A 21515-nucleotide genomic window follows, 5' to 3' on the forward strand; every position below is an offset into this window, starting at 1 on the left:
TTTTAATTTGTGTTACATCTGGAGTATTCCATTCATGTATTCCTGAGGTACTTGGGAGTGCATGGCTAGTCTATTTGATTTTGTGTTACATCTAGGACATCCACCATTCATTGGGATCTCTAGTAAGTTTTAGAGTATCAACAGAGAATTCTATGCTAGGAAGGGAACTCTTCGAACTAATGAATTGCAAAGGGCAGTTCCTAGTGATGTACGTATTATCACAATGCTGTGAAACTGTGCTCTTTCATTTCTTTAAGGAATCAGTTCGGTTTATCAAAAATAGTAGCACATTTGATAATGGGAGAGGAGGAGTTGAACTTTTCCCAGGATTACTTCCAAAAACCAAATAAGACCACCCTACCATTCAGGTTAAGACCACCTTACCTCTATTTTTTCCCATATGGCTTCATAGTTGTCTTGGTGTTGAATATCTTGCATTAATTTCTGAATTAAAGCTGCTTTTGTGGCAGAATGACTCTCATTCTTCTCAGAGGATGAAGCTCTCTCTGATTTCTCATCAGTGTATTTTTTCACGACAGAGTGAGGCATACACAATTCCTCATCAGAAAGAATGTCACTCAGGGGTCCAGATTCAATGCTCTCCCCCAGGGAAGAGGCTATGTCACTGGATGAGCTTGGAGACGCTCTGCCTAGCCTTGTGTGCTTTTTCTTGACATGGTACATTGGATAGATCTCAGAATCTGAATTCATTTCAGACAGTTCCCAGTCATCAATATTCTGAATACTTTCTCCTCTGGGTTTCTGAGGCAGCAGCTTTGTTAGATTTTCCAACTTCAAAGCTAACACTTCTGTCTGCTTAAGGTGAGAGGGCAGTGCTAAGTATTCATCGGAGCCATACCAGGCCTCCACAACCTGGCCATTCTTCGTGATGTGACTTGGGGATGAAGAGTGACTTTTTTTGCTTTTGTGTTTTGCAAGAAGGGGTATTGGAGACATGATGTCTGAGTCAATGGAGGATTCGCTGCTCTGTGTCAAAGGTGGTGAACTGGATGTTTCCGACTGCACTGGCAGTTTGGCATCCCAACTTCTCTGATTATACGGTTCAACTGATGATGTGGAAGCAGAATCTGGTTCTTGCCCCTCTATGGCCTTGGAAGTAGAAGAAGGCATTCCATTCAACACTACCGAGCTCTTCGTGTTTTCAGGTTGCTTGCCTGAACCAGTTCCCCGTTTAGGTGTTCGGCACAGAGGCTCCTCTTCTGAGGTCTTGTGTGGTTTTTTAAGTCGAGGTTTCTCTTTATGGCACTCATTAAGCCTTCCCAGACTAGAAGAGATTTCTTTAATGTGACTTTTGATTATGTTTTCAAGATTCCCAACCCCCACCTTGTGCAAGCATTCATAGGACTGGCTGGCAGCAGAAGGGCCATTGGGGTAGGAAGACTGTAACACCAGGCAAAGCTTGGATCTGTCAGGAGGGTCTACTAGTGAAGGGGTGCTTCTGCTCATTTCAGGCTTAAGATCAACCATCTGCTTCTTGCCTGCATTGCCTTTCAGGTCATTCTTAAATGTTTCATCTTTAAGGAAAAGACCTCTTTTTGGTAATGTGGGCTGTGTGGGAGAGTCCTCATTATAATTAAAACAATCTCTTATGGATCGCTTGGGGGTTATATTTTCACAAGGAATAGGCTGTTGGCTCTTTGTATCAAGCTGTAGATAGGAATTGGATTCTTGCTTCACGGTCTCGGAAGAGGGCTGAACAGTATGTACCACAGCTTCCCCTGAACATGACATCCCTGATGTTAAACCTGCCTGCTCTTCAACTACAGAAGTGCTGTTTTCCTCAGATCCACCTTTGTCCTCTGCTGAGAGAGATGTTTGTGATGCCTCCTCGTTGACTGCTTCACTGCATTTGGAAGGGGTAGGGTCAGCAGCCACTGTAAGTAACCCAACACTTCGGATAAGCTCAGGGAACTCCTTTTCCATTTCACTATAGCTCCAAGAGTCAAAGGGTTTGGTTTTGACCTGGCTAGAGGTCACGTCGCCCAGGCCACCAAGCAAATCCTCGCTTGGACTATAGTCAGACAGTTCAAAAGCAGTAATACCACAATCCAGAGACAAGTAATTTTGTGAGCATTTGATGGTTAACTGTCCTGAGTCGTCCACTTCTGTTAGAGAATCAAGCCGGCCCTGAAACAGACAATGGCAATGGTATCAGTTATTCTCAATTGCCCTTCACATGAAGTTTCGGTAGAGGTCAATGTAAAGGTTAGAAAAGCAGCGGTCTCGATTGCTTCTGTTTTGATGTACAGAAAAACATACTAATCTATTATCATAGTGTTTTACATATAGTAAGTAGTCTGTTCTTAAACATTTAAAGATTTTCATTAATCTGGAATATAGGGCCTTAATAGAAATAGTCAACCTCAAGCCAAATTACCTGTTCTTATCTTAATTCCCTGTTTTAAAAAGTGCATTAATCCTTTAAGTAGCCTTTCTGAAGTAAAACCTTAAGTAATAAAATTTCTGAGAACAAAGTAACATAAGAGTAAAATCTCCATGATAGGCTGTTTTTTGTGTTTGTTTTTGTTTTCCTATCCATTATCTATCACTCTCTAGATCACTGTAGATGCTCAATAAATACTTTAAGTGTAAGCTAATCATGTTAAATGTATATTCACAAATCATAGGAAAGGAACTACTGAATTTGCACATACATAACAGAAACAGTTCAAAACTGATTTCTGTTTGCCCCTACACTTTCAAAGTATACACACGTAATTCTGCAGGAAGATAACAAATGCTAAAACTTTATTATCTAGACCCATCACCTACTTCCTCCCCACTACTAGTATACATTTAATAAGTGCCCAAATCCCTATTATTTATAATTCTAAGTAGGCTGGCTTGATTTAAAACTCATCTATGATCAAAAGAATAGCATTTCAAGTAGATATTTTAACTTTCTGCTATTTAATTTTGTGATAAAAGCTTTTATACCATTGTTAAATACAGTTCCTTTCTTTTTTTGTACAATACTGGGGATTGAACCCAGGGCCTTATGCATGTTAAGCAAGGGCGCAATCACTGAGCTTCACCCCAAACCCTCTAATGTAGTTTCTGATATCACACAGCAAACAGGAAGATTTTTGATTGATGATATGGGGTAAAAGGCCCCTGGAATACCACTATGCTTACCAGGTTGAAGGACAGTCTAGTTCAATCTGTCCTCTTAAGAAATGAAGGAAAGAAATATAAAAGCAAAACGTTTTTATGATCCCCAGACTCCATTTTGCTAAAGAAAGAATGGGCTTTAGCCTATTGAAGCCAGGTCACATATGGTCCCTGGACCATGTCCCTTTCAACCATGCTATCCAAAGACCCATTCCACCATGAGCTTACATGGGGTTTTATTCATTTGTTTGTTTTGTTTTAAGAATGTCCTCTCCCTTCATACTTCTACCTTTTTGTCTCCCAGTCATCTCACTCTTACTCCAAAACATTCAGAACATTCAAATAATAATGATAAGGAACTTCTTTTAACTTTTGTAAGCCTCAGTTTCCTCATCCTCAAATGGAGATGGCTCATTCTTATTATTACTTTTTCATTTAATCCTTACAACTTTCTTCTTTAATCTGTACTACTGTACTTTTTTTAACAAGAAGAGTCTGAGCCAAACAAAGTACACAAGTAGCCCATGACATCATGACCATGGGCTAATCTAGGCCTTGGACCAAAGCTGTCTGACCCAAAGCCCAAGTCTTCAACTCGGGATACTATTTTTAACTGACATATCCTCTCCTCCAGTTTATTTTCCTCACTGCCACCAGAGTAATCTTTACAAATTGCAAGTTTGATGCTATCACTTCTCTGCTTAAAATTCTTTAATAGCTTCCTCTTACTGTTAGGTTAAAAAAAAATCCACGCCCTTCCAAGGCCAGCCATAAAGAATCATCTCTCATTCTATTTTTCCCTCTATGGCTGCATCCAAGCACAGCACCCTCCTTTTCATTTCAGAACAGAAGATGTTCCGCCTGCCTCATGGCCTTTGTGCATATTATTTCTTATTTTAAACGCTCCCCACCTATGCCCTTTAATGAGCTGACGCTTCCTTAATCCCTGCAATTTTGGCTCAGGTTTTCACCTCTTCGAGATTCCAAACCTTCAGCTCAGTCAGAATCTTTTATTGTAAGCTCTCACAAATCTACGCTCTATTCCCTATAAGCATATATCTCAATATAAATAAATTCGGTGGTGATTATCTGACTAGTTTGCTCCTCCCATTGTTTGTAAACAGTATAAATCATGCAGAAGATGGTTGACTGATCAAGGTACTGACAGCGTTTAACATACAAATCTGTGGAGACTGAACATTAAAATCTTATCTGTTAAATGAATGAAAGAATGAACAATGACTTTTTGAAATATCTCTCTTTGCCTTTATGTAGTTTCTCCCTCTCATTAGATACTTTTAGTTGACTCCAATTATTAAAACCCCAAGCTTAAGACTTTAATTCTGGTCTAGCACTAATTAACTGTGTCACTATAGAGCAGTAGTTTTCTTCATCTGTAAAAACGAAATAGTAAGTCATGTCTTAAGAATGTTCAGAGGCTAAAGGAAATAATATATGTAAGACACAGTCTGGTACAGAGATGAATGATCAGCAAGTGCTCACTTGTTACTTATTACAAATATTATATTATTATTTTTACTAACAGAGTACATAAAAGAGGAGAGCTTCAGGGCTGGGGATTTAGCTCAGCGGCAAAAGCGCCTGCCTGGCATGCGCAAGGTCGTGAGTTCGGTTCCCGGTACCAGAGAAAAACCAAAACTTAAAAAAAAAGAGGAGAGCTTCATCAAGAGGAGAGATACCTCTAATGTTAAATTCTGCCAAAGTAAGAAATCAACATTAATGGATAATCTTAACAAAAGTTGTCTAAATGGAATTGAGATAGTTTTGTGCTTTATACTTGGAATCTTTACAAAACAAAATCAGAAGCTAAAAGCACCAAGGAATGAGTCAGCCCAAACAAAAGTTATACTTTGTACAATTTTAAGATACTAACAGGGAGATTCCTAATTTAAAATCAGGCTGCATTATTAAAAATTATGATAATTTGACTTTTCATTACTTAGAAGTTACTCTTTTATATAGATAACACTATAAATGAAAGTAATATTATAAATTATAAATTCCAAAGCTATACTGTAAGACATTTAAATTACCAACTAAGTAAAATTTGCAATAGTCTTTTGTATTATTTTTTGGTAACTGTATTGCAGTACTTGTATGGTATTAAAGAAGCACTAAAGTAAAGTGTTGCTATGATGAGTAGAGAAAAATATATCTTTGAGAGTTAACAAACCCCTGAAAGTATCGACCACCTGCCTTTCAACAAATAAGGAACACTGCAGCCCTAGGAGTTTACTTCATCCCCTTTTTGGCAGTCATAGCATGTTAAGACCAGGCATACTACCTTGAATAATAGGTGCTTGGTTAAAAGTTGTGAGATGCTATAATTCCAGCTACTCAGGGCCTTAAGCTATGAAGGTTGCAAAATTTAAGGCCAGCTGGGAAACTTAATGAAACTCTGACTCAAAATAAAATTAGAAAAGGCCAAGATGTAGCATAGTGGTAAAGCACTTGCCTAACATGTGCAAGGCCCTGATTTCAGTCCCCTGTACCACAAAATAATAATAATAATTAATACTAATGATGCTAGATGAATATATTGATTATACATATAAGATGAATATATGGATACATCTAAAAAATTGAGTATGGTTGGCTGTTCCTAAATCTTCATGGTTTAGAAAAGAAAATACCATATTCAAAAGCATTTAATGTTTCAAAAGCAACCCTCTCTGATTCTGTTCCCAGGCAGGCCAGCTATCTCAGCTGAGTGATTTTCACTCAAGAATAACTGTTTTTTTATTCATAATTCATTTTTTAATGTGGAAAAAAACTTTCCTTAGAAAAAAGAAGATAAGCACACAAGATACAACAGTCTTTTATCATATGGAGACGGTTTTAAGAAAAGAAAGTTCTCTGAAGTTTCCCACAGCAGATGAATAAAGAATTGTATTATTTAAAACATTAGTTAGTAATACTATACTTTTAATCCCATTGCTTCTTTTTAGATCATTTTCCCAATAAAGTCTCAGTGGATACAGAATTAGGGGATGAGTGCACACTGGTTTTACTGCCTTTTTAATTTCAGAAATATATTTAACTGTTAGTGCAGATAGCTGTGTCAGCTCTGTTTTCAGAAATATATTTAGTGCAGACAGCGCTGTCAGAGCTGCCTAAAAAAGTCTCCATTCAAATATACCTCCATTTAATATGTTAGGAAACAGCTTTTCGGATCAAGGTTATATTTTAAGAATTTATGCACTTTATTGATGAGCAATTTATTCACTTTATTCCTGCCTTGAGTCTCGTCTCAGACATTACGAAAGCCCCTCTGCCATAACAGTTTCCTACTTTGAAGAGAGAAATGTGCTTTGTTTCTCACCCATAATTAACTAAAGCCTAGTTCCGAATTCTTTCTTAGATCTTTCTTTTTGATACTGTATTATAGTTTGCCATTAATCAAACACAAAATTTAATATTTATAATTTTAGATCTGTCTCTTAAAATGCCCCAACAGTGTGTCACCAATTGCTACTTAACAGTCACTTTTGTGCTCCAATTTGGTGTTCTTATTGAGATGAGAGTTAGAATTAGAATCCTTGTTAGAATCCTTGTTTTAAGTATAGACACAGTAAAGAAAAATTTTGTATTCCTCTCTGTCCTTTAACTCTCTTAATCTAACTCCATGATATTTATTACATTTTAATTCCTAATATAAATTCACAGACCTCTTACCAGAAAGCCACATATCCCTAGAGTCCTCAGACCAGATGAACTAGACTAGACTCGGACTCCTTCCTGTTCCACTATATTAGGATTCTGCAATTCTGAATGAATTCCAGAAAGCAGCAGCGGACTGAGAAGAACAAGCACAATGGGTGAACGTGAGGAAAGTTTATTTTTGATGGACCAGAGGAGAAAATATACAAAATTCTTCACTGTTTTAATTTACACTATATTAATCATTCTTAGGAATTTCCATTTTATAAGATAAAATTTTTATGAATCAAAATTTAATCTCTATGATTAATTTCCAGGCCACCCATCTAAAGTGATATCTCCCTTTTACACACCTAAAATAGTGATATCATTTTTAAATTTAATTCAACCTCTCAGACATTTATACAAAGCAATACAAACTAGGAGCTGTAGAAGATACAGAGACTAATATGACCTGGAGCCACACAACCCAAGTATATTTATCCTGTGATTATTCTACGGCCGCATCACTCCCACTGCCACAGAAACTGGGAGAAGTAACCAAAACCAGACTGTCACAAAGTTACAGGGGAGCAAAGTTGATTTTGATCCCAGAGACTTGCAGGTCCTGCAGGGAATCTGTCACAGCAAGAGCTTTCCTAACTTCTCCTCCCAGAGAGCTGGAACACAGTCTCTTTTTAGAAATTATTCATCAAGAATAACAATAATAATAAAGTAGTTGTATAATATCCTAATGTTCATTTAATTCACTTCATTCAAAATTATTTTTCTCAGATATGAATCTAATCATGGCAAAGTCTTCCTTTGTGCTTGAAATAAGGTCCAACTCTCTTAACATGGTTTTAAAAGTTTTTTACTTTCACAATCTGACCTCTGCTTACCTATTAGCCCAAATCCTACTGTTCCCTTAGGGTTTTTTTGATCCATTTCTAACCTATCTCTGATCCAGTCATTCCCTCTTTCCTCTGAGTCTTTGATCATGCCGTTCCCTGTGTGTCGAACATTTTCTACTCTTCTTCCCTTGTTTAATGCTGCCTCTCCTTCAGGTATCACGTATCTCCCTTCTGGGATTCTTGTGTGAGTTATGTGTGGCAGCTTCTGTCCTCCAACTACATCTTTTCAACTTGCCATAGTTCGAATTTAGCGTCTGTTCACTTGTCTCCATTTACCACTACCCTTGAAGCTCCTTGAAGACAATGACTATGTTTTGATTAATGCTATATTCTTAGCACCTAGTGCTTGTATATAGGAAGTACTCAATAAAAAGGTATAAAATATCTGAAGGGGCAAGAGGAAACCAGGTTAGCACTAACAACTACAGATAGTATCTGTGCAAACTACCAAGTGTGAGTTAGTTAATGTCTCATTCATGTTAGACGTATCCTTCAGTCACTATAGCTAGATTCAAAGCCTTGGTCAGGGTCTGCTTGTTTACCTACAAAGAATTTCTGTTTTGTATCGCTAAACTGAAAACACCCTCAAATGTTACAATTTGACTTAAATGAGAACACTCACCTCCTTTGTCTCTTCAGAGAAAGCTTGCAGAATGTCAGTCTGCCTGGTGTAATTGCCATTAGCATCCTGCAATCCTTGCAGAATGCGCTCTCTCAGAACCAAGACAGAGACTCGAAGCTGGTGCCAGAGGAGCTGCACCGCGTGGATGTCCACAATCACATTGACAGAGTAGGACAGCAGTTTGAGGGAGAACTCTGTTTCAAGGAGGGCGTGGATTTGCTCAACATGGTCCGAAATATCTTCACAAATGTCCTGCAGTAAAGTAAAACAAAATATGTAAGGACTAGTTTGCCTTATGTCAGAGGTAAACAGCAGGGGAAAAAAAGTCATTCTTTTACCTTACACCAACAATCAGGGCCAATAGTAGCGCATGTTGGATACCTAACATTTGTTTTTGTTCAGTTACATATTTATAGACCACATTTTTGTGTACTGGGCATTCCATACAGGCAGATAAGTTTATCTTTTCCTAAACTACAAAATCTCACTATTTTTTCAGATATCCAAATGAAAAATTCTACCAAGGGAAGAGGTTCACCTCATCCGTCCACTCTCTATTATCTTTTTTACTATCTGTTTGGCATTCTAGGAAACCAACAGCTGTGGTATTTGCCAGTGGTGAGCAACGCTTCAGGATAGAAAAATCACTCAGACATTTAGCATGACGAAAGGTAGGCTAGAATGTAGGCTTTCCCAACTGCTTTCAAGGAGGTCTGAGGGTTTCGGTGTAAGAGTCACTTAGCACTCTCCCCCAAGGACACAATGTTAAGTTCACAACGGATCTCTAAATTTCCAACCTATCTTTTGCAAGCAGAATCAGTTTTAAGAAGCAAAGCCATGAAAATTTCAATGACAAAAGGGACAAAATCTGGGTATTTTATTTTGGTTTTCATTTTGCTTTGGTTTTTGTAAGTATCAACCCTTGTATTCATTAGTTGGTCAAGCATTCACAATCTCACCTCCCTGGGACAATTGTACTATCTTATTATAGCAGCATTCAGTTTTGCTTAAGACTCAGACATTTTAAACAAAACATTACCGAATCATAGTTCCAATGTCCTTCACACACATTAGTGGAAAGATTTGTACCTGACATGTCATCTGCTCTTAGGGGTTTCCAGATTTCCATTGTGCTGTCAGAGACCAGAAGCATGAAATGAGTGGCGTCAATGGCAGTATTTATCTGGGCCATTTAAGAGACCATTCGGTATCGAAATGATGGAAGAATCAGCTAAAAGTGCTCCGCTGCTCATTTTTACTTGCGCAGCTGTGATTTTTGTAAGCGGGGTTTTTAGTTTTGATTTTTTTAAAGGCTAAAATTACAAGATAGCATTTGAGTTCTGAGCCCTATCATCAGTGTCAAAACAGTCTTTCTATGCTGGAAACTGATTTCATCACATAGTTTTCAAAGAAAATCTTCTAAAACTCCTCTACATTACACTGAAGAATACATCTGGTCCACATTTTTCTCTCTCCATACGAAGCATACCATTGTTTTAAATAATGGTATTTGTGATGAACCAACTAACACCCTGGCCGAAATTTCCTGTATTCCACGACTCCTAGGACTTTCATAGGAAAGTCTACCCTTTACACCCAATTTGCATAATTCTATCAGAAGGTCCATTATGTCACCAGCCAGTCTGTCCCAACTTTTTCACTCCTGTCTCCTGCTTCAGATGCTATGCTACCTTCCCAGTCCACCAGCTCCTTTACGCCTTTTTCTCATATACCATTCTCCGAGTACAACATATATGGTGCTCATTTTATTTTCTTGGCAGTGCTTCAACTTCTTCACACTCTTGATTTCTTAACTCAGATTTTTTCACCCCTGCCTCTTGAGTGTCACTTTGATCCTCAGATGCAGAATATACAGCTGGAGGTGAAAAAGGCTCAGGCCGTCTTTATGCCACCTTTTTAGAATAGCTTCATAGGCATCTCTCAGCTACTCCACTATCATTGAGCAACTACAAAAAGTTATGTATACCCTTGGAAACCATGCCAAAATACACACAAGCTGTTCCTCTCACACGTGATTTGGCTCTTTCATAATGATACAGAAATGCAGCCAGAACCAGGTCATGGGTCAAGATTGCCAGGCAACTATCCAGGGAAAATTATCTATTAAGGAAGATAAGTAATCATCAGCGCCATTTAATTCAACTCCTCACATAACTAGGGAAGGAAAAGAACGGCAAATGGATCCAGTCCCACAGAAGCAGATGAACCCTAAGGGGAAAAAGCACTCTCCCCACAAGTGGCCTCCTGCTGTTGAATATTTTGGCTATGCACGCATGCAGCCCTTGCTAATTCTGCAAGTAAATAATGCATAGCATCTTACAACTTTCTGGAATCTATTGATTTATTTAATTACTTTTGTACCCTCTACTCTGCCACCAGTTGTCAAGTTTGACAAAAACCACATGAGCACACAAACTGTAGAATAAAAGCTACAGAGGTGATTGTGTGTATATGCGGGTATACGTGTGTGTGTTCCTTTCCCAAATATAGATTTTACTTTGAACAACTGATGAGAGATTTATTTGGAGAAGATAACCGAGTAATTCTGAGCTCTATATTTTCAATAATAGAAAATCTATTTGTTCCTCTTCATAAATGTTGAACAAATATTTACAGAATAATTAGTTTGAGGTTCCTGATACTTAGCCCTTTAACAATTACCATTTGTTGAACATTTATGTGAAAGAAGCTGAAGATTACAGACTTCTGTTTATGTTTATTCACTCAAATAACCAGATAGTATCTATTTTAAAAACAATTTGCTGAATGGCTGCCTCTCCGCAGGAACTTTTTAGAGTTAAAAGGCTCTAAGAGCTCTGAGATGTTGAGTCCCTGCAGGCATTTGATTAACAAGGCGAAGTAGAAGCAGGGCCAACCTAACTGATGCATGGAAGGACTGACTGGTCTTCAGACTCACTGCATGTGTGATGTGAACATATGGCAACTGGAAATCAGACCTCAGCTCACATGGCTAAACTGCCCAGTGAGTAACAGATCTGCAAAAACCACAGTGCTCCTTAATGGAAACTAAAGAGTAATTTAAGAAGAGAATTGGGACTTTTAGGAACACAAAGAGAAGCAGTCCCCTCATAATTGGAGATTGTCTATCTACCTAGCTACCTACCTAGCTACCTGTCTATGCACCTTAAGAACATATACATCAAATGTTTCTCCTCATCTTCTTACTGAGATTATTAACAGCAGATAAAAGTCTGCTATTCCACAACTTGAAATTTTAAAATACTTAAAAAGACAATGACTGGTTATACTGATACATGGCTGAGGCAGAGAGTAAAATTTAAACTCAACAAATGTCAATGTTTGATTTCAAATTCTTCCCAATTTTGAGAAGAAAGGATGGTAGTAGGAAAAAAACTGAGTAAGTCCAGGACAGATATAAAAATACTGAAGATTATATGGGTGATAGCCATGGAATCGTATGCAGCACTGGTGGGAGAGAAAATTAGGGCCACCAGTTCAGCTTACAAAAGCAAATTATTTTGAAAACTTATCTTTTATACACTAAGTGTGAAATTATCCCATTTTTCTGTTCATATGTAATTCTTGCTTCTGTTCCTACCAGTTTTAGCCCCACTCTCCAGTGTTGTGTTGTTTTTTTTTTTTTTTAGACAGAGTCTCGCTATGCAGTTCAGGCTGGCATTGAGCTCACTTTGTAGTCCAGGCTGGCCTCAAACTTGCAATGATTCTCCTGCCTCAGTCTCTCAAGTGCTGGGATTACAGGTGTGCACCACCATGCCTGACTCAAATGTTGTCTTGGCCAGACCTTTCTTCTCTGATTTTTGGATTCCTGCCCTGATTCCCAAGTATGCCTCACCTGGGACCACGGGACCATGGAAAGATCTAGTTGTCCAGACCTCTCTGTCTCAAGATTTCGGATTTCAACTCTTACCCCTAAAACAGCCCTTATTATTGTAAGCCATATCTAGGAACAAACAGTTGAAAGACTATGGGGATGTCCTTCAACTTCAAGTTAGAATAAAAAATGTTAGAATAAAGGGGTGGTCAAAGATACCAAGAAAAACTTCATTAATCTTCACAACCTTGCCTAAATCTGGCTTGCTATCTCTCGCTCTCTCTTTTTTTTTTCTTGGCCTATTATCTTGTAGTTATGGACAGATGAAAACTACCATATCTAACTTCCTATAAATATTATTAGACCATAGTATGCTCTTTCACATAATTTATGAAGATTTTTATCACCAACAGAAGATAGCTTCATTTCCAGAGGATTTGTTTATTTCTGTATGTGAACTGTCTCTCCAACTACAGGGCTGTTTTCCTAGGTTCACTTTATATAATCAGTGGTTACCAATAATGTAGTCATCATTTTCATCAGCTTGCTATTGCTGTGACAAAACTGCTGAGGTAAATACTTTATAAAGAAGGAAGATTTACTTTGGCTCATAGTTTCAGAGGCTTCAGTCCCTGGTCACTTAACCTGTTGGGTTGGGCCTGTGGCAGCACATTATATCACAGTAGCAGGAGCACATAGTGCTTTACATCTATATGTACAACATGTGGTGATTTCAAAACACAAACTATTGATACATACAACAATTTGGATAAATCTCAAGTCATTATATAACTGAAAGAAGCCAATCTCAAAAGGTTATGCATGTATAATTCTATTTATATGACATTCTCAAGAGACAAACCTATACTAATGAAGACTCATGTGTTGCAGCTACCAGGGACTGGAGTGGAAAGGTCATGACTATGACTGATAACACAAGAAAGGTTTTTATTTTTTTGAGGGGGTAAACTGTTCTATATCTTGGTAGAGGAAATGATGAGACAAATCTGCATTGAGTTACAATTCATAGAAACATACACCCAAAAAAGTCAATTTTGCTATACCATAATTTACATAAATAGAAAGGGTTCATAGTCTCAGCTTGGTCCAGTGGCCTATGCTTGTAACCCCAGCATTCAGAGGCTAAGGCAAGAAGATCATGAGTTCAAGGCCAACATGAGCTACATAGCAAGTTCAAGAATGTCCTGGACTACCTAGTAAAACTCTAAATAAAAAATAAACACCAGAAAAGAAAAATGGAGTTAGAAGTTCATAGTCTCAATAAAATGCATGTAGAAATTCATTCTGAAGGTGGTTCATCGTGACAGAGCTCATGGGACGCTGGGGACTCAGCAGAGTGAGCAGGTGCAGGCTACAAGTGGCAAAAAGAAACCCAGATGAAGGAAAACAATTTGCAGGAGGTCAACAGTTGAAATCCAGTAACTGAGAATGTTTACAATAAAAAGCAGAGTTGCTCCTTGATTCTGGCAGATTTCAGTCCAGGTTTGGCCAACCTGCCATCTTGGAAAACATTCAGAGTCTTCTGAGAGAAGAAGTTGAGTGTAGAAGCTGTGAATCAGCACCCAGCCTAACCACCACCACCCAGTGTGTATCACGCATAGCTCTTCTTCCTCTGAGACACGGGTCCAGTCAGACAAATGTTTGTCAGAGAGCCTCTCTGCAGCAAAGCACCAAGGTATGATACGGGCTAGAGAAATGCTCAGAAGGTACTAGTTGGGATAGCAACATGAGCCCCAGCGACAGACTGTAGCAAAGTCATGGTCCTGGTCAGGAATCCAGAACCACACACTACGGGATCCAGGAGACAGAGAGAAACATAGGGGCTGTGGCCCATGAGCTCAGGGTAGATAAAATACTCTATCTGGAACAGGACCACTACACTCAGCACACAATGTGCTTGTACTGTACTTTTTCCTACCAAGACCCAGAGGCTGTAGAACTCAGTGCAGGCGAGCACACTCCTGCCAACCCCTAGGTGTCTTTAAATTCAGCACAGTGGGATTTCTCTCATCACATTCCAATACTTCTAAATTCTTGGGCTGGAGGCACTGCTAAACAATGAGGGCATGCAGTCAGTAGGGACAGCAACTCTGAAACAGAGTCCTTGTAGGACTTGGCTTCAGAAGCCAAGTCCACCAAGGCCCCATAAACCAATAAACTCCTGGTTCAGATTTTACAAAACAAAAACAAATTTAAAACGCAACAGAAACACATAAGCAGGAGTATTTCTGAGACTCAAAAGTACTAGGAGTTCAAGAAATAAAAAAGAAATCAACAGATAGGCACACAGAAGTGTAGGGTATGTGTACTGGCTCCCGTGTAAGATTGTAGCTAGAGAAAGGCTCGGCAAAACAAGGGCACAGCTGTAAAGATAGGATACTGGAGTCCCAGAGAGCTGAACAAAGGGGAGCAAATAGCAAGGCCTGAGGCAGACAAAGCTAACTTCAAATTAAAAATGGTGAGAAGAAAAATTTAAAAAAAAATACTGCAAGAAAAGAAACAAACAAACAAAAACATGGTACGAAGAGACAAAGAAAGTCACTACACATCAGTAAAAGCAACAATTGGGGCTGGGGATTTAGCTCAGTGGCAAAAGCGCCTGCCTGGCAAGCGCAAGGTCGTGAGTTCGGTTCCCGGTACTGGAGAAAAACCAAAAAAAAAAAACCAACAAAAGTAAAAGCAACAATTCACCAAGAAGAGATAACAATTTTAAATATATATGCTTTGAATATTAGTGCACTTAATTTCATTTAAAAAACTACTTGACATAAAAGGACAGATTGGAACCAATACAACCATAGTGGGTGACTTTAATATCCCACTCTTATAAATATACAGGTCAACTAGAATAAAAGTCAACAAAGAAATAACAGAGTTCAGCTAAACCATAGGACACATGAATTTTACAGATATCTACAGAGTGTTTCATCAAACAACTGCAGAATATGCATTCTTCTCAGCCCTCCTGGAACTTTCTTCAGAATAAACCATATTTGAGACTATAAAACATTTCTAAATAAATATAACAGAACTGAAATAATCTCTTACATCCTATCAGAACACAGTGGAATGAAACTAGAAATCAATTGAAAAATATCACAAACTACACAAACACATGGAGATTAATTTTTGAATCATCAATTGATCATAGAAGCAATCAGGAAAAACTTTTAAATTTTAGAAACAAATCTGAAGGGGCTGGGGATTTAGCTCAGCAGCACAGTGCCTGCCTAGCAAGTGCAAGGTCGTGAGTTCAATTTCCAGAACCGGAAAAAAAAAAAAACCAAAAAAAATAAGCAAATGACTCTGGAAATGACAACATATCAGAATCTATGGAAAACATGTGAAGCATTTCTAAGAGCAAATGTCATAACTGTTAGTACTGAAATCTAGAGGATTGCAAACAATTTGAAAATTTATATTCCAATAAATTGGAGAATATGAAGAAATGGATAGATTCCTAAACACATATGACTTATCAAAATTGAACCAAAAAGATATAAAAATCCTAAACAGACCAATAACATGGAATAAAATTGATATAATAATAAAAACTCTACCAACAAAGAAAAACAGAGATGTCAATAGAGTCACTGCTGAGTTTTACCCACTTTGGAGAAGAATTAATGCCAATACTCCTGCAACTCTTTCACAGAATTGAAAGACAAAAAATGCTGCCAAACACCAGCCACAGAGCCAGAATTATTCTGATACTGAAAACCAGATATAGACTGAACAACAACAAAAAACTGCAGGCCAATGTCCGTAATGAATACAGATGCAAAAATCCTTAATAAGATACTCACAAGCATAATTCAGTGAATCATTAAAAGGCTGACACAACATAACAAATTCAGCTGCATATCAGAGATGCAAGGATGGTACAACATATGAAAATCAACAAATGCAATACATCACATAACTAGGATAAAAATCACATGACCTTTTTATTAGATGCAGAAAAATCCTTTAACAAACTCCAACATCTCTTTATAATAAATAAAAAAGCTCTGTTGAAAATAGATAAAGACCGTATCTCAAGCTGATACAGAATATAATAACAAATGTACAGCTAACATCATATCAAATGGGAAAAAACACTCGGAAATGGACAAGGGTGTCTACTCTCATGACTCTCTGCAATGTAGCACTTGAAATTTTAGCCAGAGCAATCAGGCAAGAGAAAGAAATAAAAGGGATATGAATTGGAAAGGAAGAAGTCAAACATCTAACAATATATGCAGATGTTATGATCCTTTACATAGAAATAACAGTGCAAAGAACCTCCATAAGAAGACTACTACAGCTAATAAATTCAGCAAAGTCGCAGATTACAAAATCAACACTTAAAACTCAATAGCATTCCAAGCTGGGCATGGTGGCGCACGCCTGTAATCCTAGCACTAGGGAGGCTGAGGCAGGAGGATCGTTGTGAGTTCAAAGCCAGCCTGGGCTACAAAGTGAGCTCAAGGCCAGCCTGAACTACATAGGAAACAAGCAAACAAACAAACAAAAAAACCTCAATAGCATTCCTGTACACCAGTAATAAAACTACCAAGAAAGAAATTGGCAAAACAATCTATTCATAATAGCCTCAAAAAAAAAAGAAAAGAAAAGAAAAGAAAAGAATAAAAAGACCTAGGAAGTGAACTAGTCAAGGAGGAAGAAAAGTTCTATATAATGTTTTTATTTTTTTTGTTTGTTTGTTTGTTTTTTTCCAGTACCGGGAACCGAACTCACGACCTTGCGCTTGCCAGGCAGGCGTTTTGCCGCTGAGCTAAATCCCCAACCCCTGTTCTATATAATGGAAAGTATAGCATCCTAAAGAAAGAGATTGGAGAGGACATGAAAAAGTGGAAAGACATCCCTATTATAGACAGGTAGAATTGTATCATTAAAATGACCATGTCACTGAAAACTATACACAAGGAATGTTCAAATGGTGATTAAAGGGAGGGTAGGGGAATGGGAAGAAAAGAATCAAATTGTGTCATGTACAGGTACAAATTCCCTAGGATGAATGTGACCACTGTGTATACCTAAAATGTACTAATACACTATATATATATATATATATATGGTGAACGTTTAAATTTTTAAAATTTATTATACTAAAAAACACATTGTTATTTTTTATTAATCAAGTTTATTGGTACATTTTAAGTATACATAATGATCACATTCATCTAGGGAATTGAGGTATTGGGAAAAAAAGAATCAAGATACACCATGTACAGATACATAGCTATTAATCCCCTCAAAACAGACCCCTCACTTTGAACACCTTTATCCCACCATTCTTGCCACATCCAGATGCAGCTCTAGGAGTCCTCTTTACTCAGTGTTTTTACAAGGTATGATAAAAAAATATGGTAAATGTTTCTCTTTTTTTTTTCTTTCTCTTTTATTCTGGGTACCCCACCCATACATCAGCATGAGCTTCAGTTACCTGTACTTTTTCTGTATCTCTGAAAGTTCATGTAAAATGACTGCTATTTCCTGTCAGTACATTGAGCGCTAGCCTGAGACCGAGGAGACTTAAATTTCAGTCTTGGAGACATAGAAAGTTATCTTTCCGGTTCCTATAAGTGACCCTGCAGGTGAAATAACCATGCAAATCCATACCACCATACCAAAATAAAAAGATTTATGATTCATTGAGAATGAAAGCCTAAACCACCATGAGCAAACACAGGGTTAATTCCTGAGGATCTTTTTTGTCTCTGGTCCTTAGTCGCTATGGTGGGTTCAGGCTGTTATCCCCCCATCCTCCAACTCTCCCTCATCAGTAGGCAGCACAAACGTACATATCCCTTGAAGGCTCATTTCCATCAGCCTGACCATCTACTTCCCATTCCTCATTGGAGTCATTTAATAGTTTCCCTTCTAAAACCTATCAATACTTATTTGCAATTTAGATTTGCTTTATCTGAGATGGGAATTTTATACTACCTCTCATGAAAGGTTTTCAGGATAATTTCTAAGTATAAAGGACGGTGTAGATTTATTTATAAATGCTGCCTTTTGACTTATTAATGAATACTATTTATACTGGGAAAAAGAAGTTTAAGAGATGAAAATTCTATTTGGGATTTTACTGCTGACTCATGCTATGACCTTGGGCAGGTCAGCCTCTTTCATAGATGTACTCTATATATTTAGATCACTAAGACCGTGGCATAGCTTCTAAGGATGTGTTTCTATGTTTTCCTCCTCCACATAAACATCCACAGCAACTAGCTGGGCTGTTGACTTTTATTTAAACACCTACGACATGCCTTTTGGGAGCTAACATAATAGACATAAGTTTTTAAGTGTCATATCTCAGAATCTGGAACAGGAAATGAAACTTCATAGGATTAGAATTCTATGAGGAGTTAATTTTAGATGCCATAGTTAGGACTCTGAAAGAGAGCTAAAAACCAATTCATAATCTCAAGCAGTGTCACCCTTTTATGTAAGGAAGACAAGGATGGAAGCAAATTTTCCACTGCTTCCTATTAACTGAATAATTTCAATCGTAGGAACCTCTACTTAGGTAATAATGGATTTTTCCCACTGCAGAACCAACACAGACTTGATTATAATTGGGAAACATGAGAAAACTAAAAGATCAAATGAGGAGATGGAGTTAGTATGATATATTGTTCCATATACTGAAAAAATACGCAAATGCTAAAAATGATATGGCAAAATATATTTGACATGACAAAATGTTTCAGACACACTTTAACTAAAAAATAGTAAGTTATAAGAGTACTATAAAAAGTTATAGCTATGTACACTCATAGAAAGAACTAAAAAAGATGTCAAAGCTGTTCATTGTATTTTCTCTAGGGGTAATATTACCTTTTCTCTCCCTAGTACTAGAAATTAAACCTAGGGCCTTCACCCTAAGCTACATCCCTCCCAGTCATATTGCTTTGCTATTTCCTGTCTTAAATTTTCCCCACTAGTCCACTAGAGATTTATTTGTTTTGTGAGAGAGGAAAAAAATAAAAGTTAAACAACTGAGCAATAAAGTCAGTTCCTTGGCAAAACAGCAGTCAAGGAATACAGATCAAACTATGCCTAATAATAATGTAAAGTATAATATCAAAGTGACTGAGGAATATTAAAGTCAAAACAGGATTCTCAGATTCCCACGTATTCTTTGTGTAAGGAGAGACTTGTCACTCCACACACTGTCACTCTGTCCTCGTTGTCTTAAGGCTCTGTGTCAGGTGATTAGGTGCTATTAACCAGATACTAACAAATAAATAATGCATTCTAATAATGGCTATTAACCAATTTTCTTTTCTGATTACGTTTTTCTTAAAGTTTAGCAGACCTGAAACAAAAATAAAGATGCAGGAAGACATTTATTCCCTCTGACGTGAGAGTGAACATGTAAACGTTACTCATCCCCTTTGCTCTTTCAATATGATTGGTTTGTCCAAGAGTGTGGTTGAATATATCAACAACTATCTTCTCTGCTTTCATATAAACCCACAATGGAGAAGATATTACTGAAGAAACATTCCATTACTTGATGAAACAAGAACTTATCACTGCAGGAATGACTCCAGGACCCTGGGGTTCAGAACCTTCCACTGTGAAGCCTTTGAGTAGTCATGCGGAGAAGGAAGATAGTGAGAATGAAGTGTTCCTTTGGAGGTATACCTTAAATAACTGAGACCAGTCTGGGGAATTGTAAAGAGAGATGGACTGGTTTCAGTTACATAAGATATAGACAGATAGATAGATAGATAGATAGATAGATAGATAGATAGATGATAGATAAAAAACTGACATATAAATTTATGCTTATTTTCATTAACCCAAAAATTTGTACCTGTGCAAGTTTGTTCTTATGCTCATCCCTTCATCTAAGAGAGTCAAAAGGAAGACAATGTATAAACCTAGAACATTTTCTGGAAATTTTGATGCTGAGCATCACAGTCTAAATTAAAACACAGAATCTAGCCTACATCTTAGTTAAGAAGATCCATTTTGATATTTCGCCTGCCCAGTGCTTGACTGACTCTCTGTATTAAAACCACTCTTCAGCAAGCCCTAGACATACAAACGAGATGAAAGTTATTGAATTCCAATAATGTGGCTTTAAATCTACCCTCATTGCCCTTTTCCAGAGACTCTTCTGGGAAATAAAGATGGATCAGAATAACATATCTGACCACCTAGTGAAGCAACAATCCATTATTAATATTCTAATGACACACCAAAATGGAGGATGAAGAGTCCATTAAAATAATCCTATAACACTGATGCAGTCTCCTCCAAGGATATTGGACTTTATTTTTGAAATCAATTACCAGTTAAGAAACAAATTCCATTTCAATGCACTTCTTAAATCCTCAGATTAATGTCACCTATAAAGTCATTTTTACATCCATTGTTTATCTAGATTTGCTATAAACTTAGTGAGGGAGAACTTTCTTTTTTCTGATTTATAGAGAATTTTGTTCATGTGAAACCAAGAGTGGGGTTCCAAGAAGAAAGGAAAAGCAGGACCAATAAATGAGCTCTGAGGAAGGACAAACATCAACTGAAGCTCAGGCTATTCCTTTTAATATTTAATTCATGATTGATAAATTCCTCCCCATAGCACCCTAAGTCCTGATAACCATTCTAACACTCTATCTTAACAGGAGACAGAAACCATTTTAAGAATGTCTGGTAAGAGTCCACAGTATATTAACCAGCAAAGTAAATAATGAAGAAATAGAAAAGGGATAACCCAGCTGGAGATAGAGAAAATACGAGTAAGGAAAGACTACATGAGAGCTTTACAAGGATACAACTTATGTTATTTCTCTAATTTCAAAAGGGGAAAGGGATTGGAGCATTGCAGGTGACTCACAAATAGTAGAGTGTACTATTACAATTAATCTTAAAAAAGAATGGGGCAGAAGGGAGAAAGATAAAGGAGACACAAAGTGAGATAATTACCACAAGTGAGCCCTCAGTTCAACTCTGGGAAACGTATGTGGCCAGAAGTGGATGGCTGAAGAAAACATGCTGGTATGAGAGGGACGTAAAAGGACTATCAATGGTTAATACAAGATGGTACAGTAGATCACTTCTGTAAGGGGAGTGAAATAAAGGAAGACCTACACAAAGATCTTGCTTCTTTAGAATCGCATGGGATCTTTGTGGCAATAATTTAGACTTAGAGTGGAAGATGGAGGCCAGGTTTGACAGAGGAAGCTAGGTGTGGAGGGGTCTGGTCAGCCAAGGCCTGACCTCAATAATCAGAGAGCACTGATTTTTTTTTTTTTTTTTTTTTTTTTGTACCAGTACTATAGATTTATAAGGGTCGCTTATAAAT

The 21515-nt window shown here is 37.5% G+C and overlaps 1 protein-coding gene across 2 annotated transcripts in view; it reads right to left on the minus strand.

Annotated features, from left to right (window-relative positions):
- Akap6 (A kinase (PRKA) anchor protein 6) overlaps window positions 1-21515 on the minus strand; it is a 449068-nt gene that overhangs the window by 258024 nt on the left and 169529 nt on the right. For both annotated transcript variants that reach the window (XM_005376946.2, XM_013510378.1), the window contains exons 3-4: window positions 8329-8580; window positions 385-2148 (exon numbers count right to left, since the gene is read on the minus strand). In XM_005376946.2, coding sequence (XP_005377003.1) covers window positions 385-2148; window positions 8329-8580 — 2016 coding nt within the window. The remainder of the gene's footprint in view (window positions 1-384; window positions 2149-8328; window positions 8581-21515) is intronic.

This window comes from Chinchilla lanigera, unplaced genomic scaffold (assembly GCF_000276665.1).
Source record: "Chinchilla lanigera isolate Chin_1 unplaced genomic scaffold, ChiLan1.0 scaffold00008, whole genome shotgun sequence".
In the NCBI taxonomy this organism is placed as follows: domain Eukaryota; kingdom Metazoa; phylum Chordata; class Mammalia; order Rodentia; family Chinchillidae; genus Chinchilla; species Chinchilla lanigera.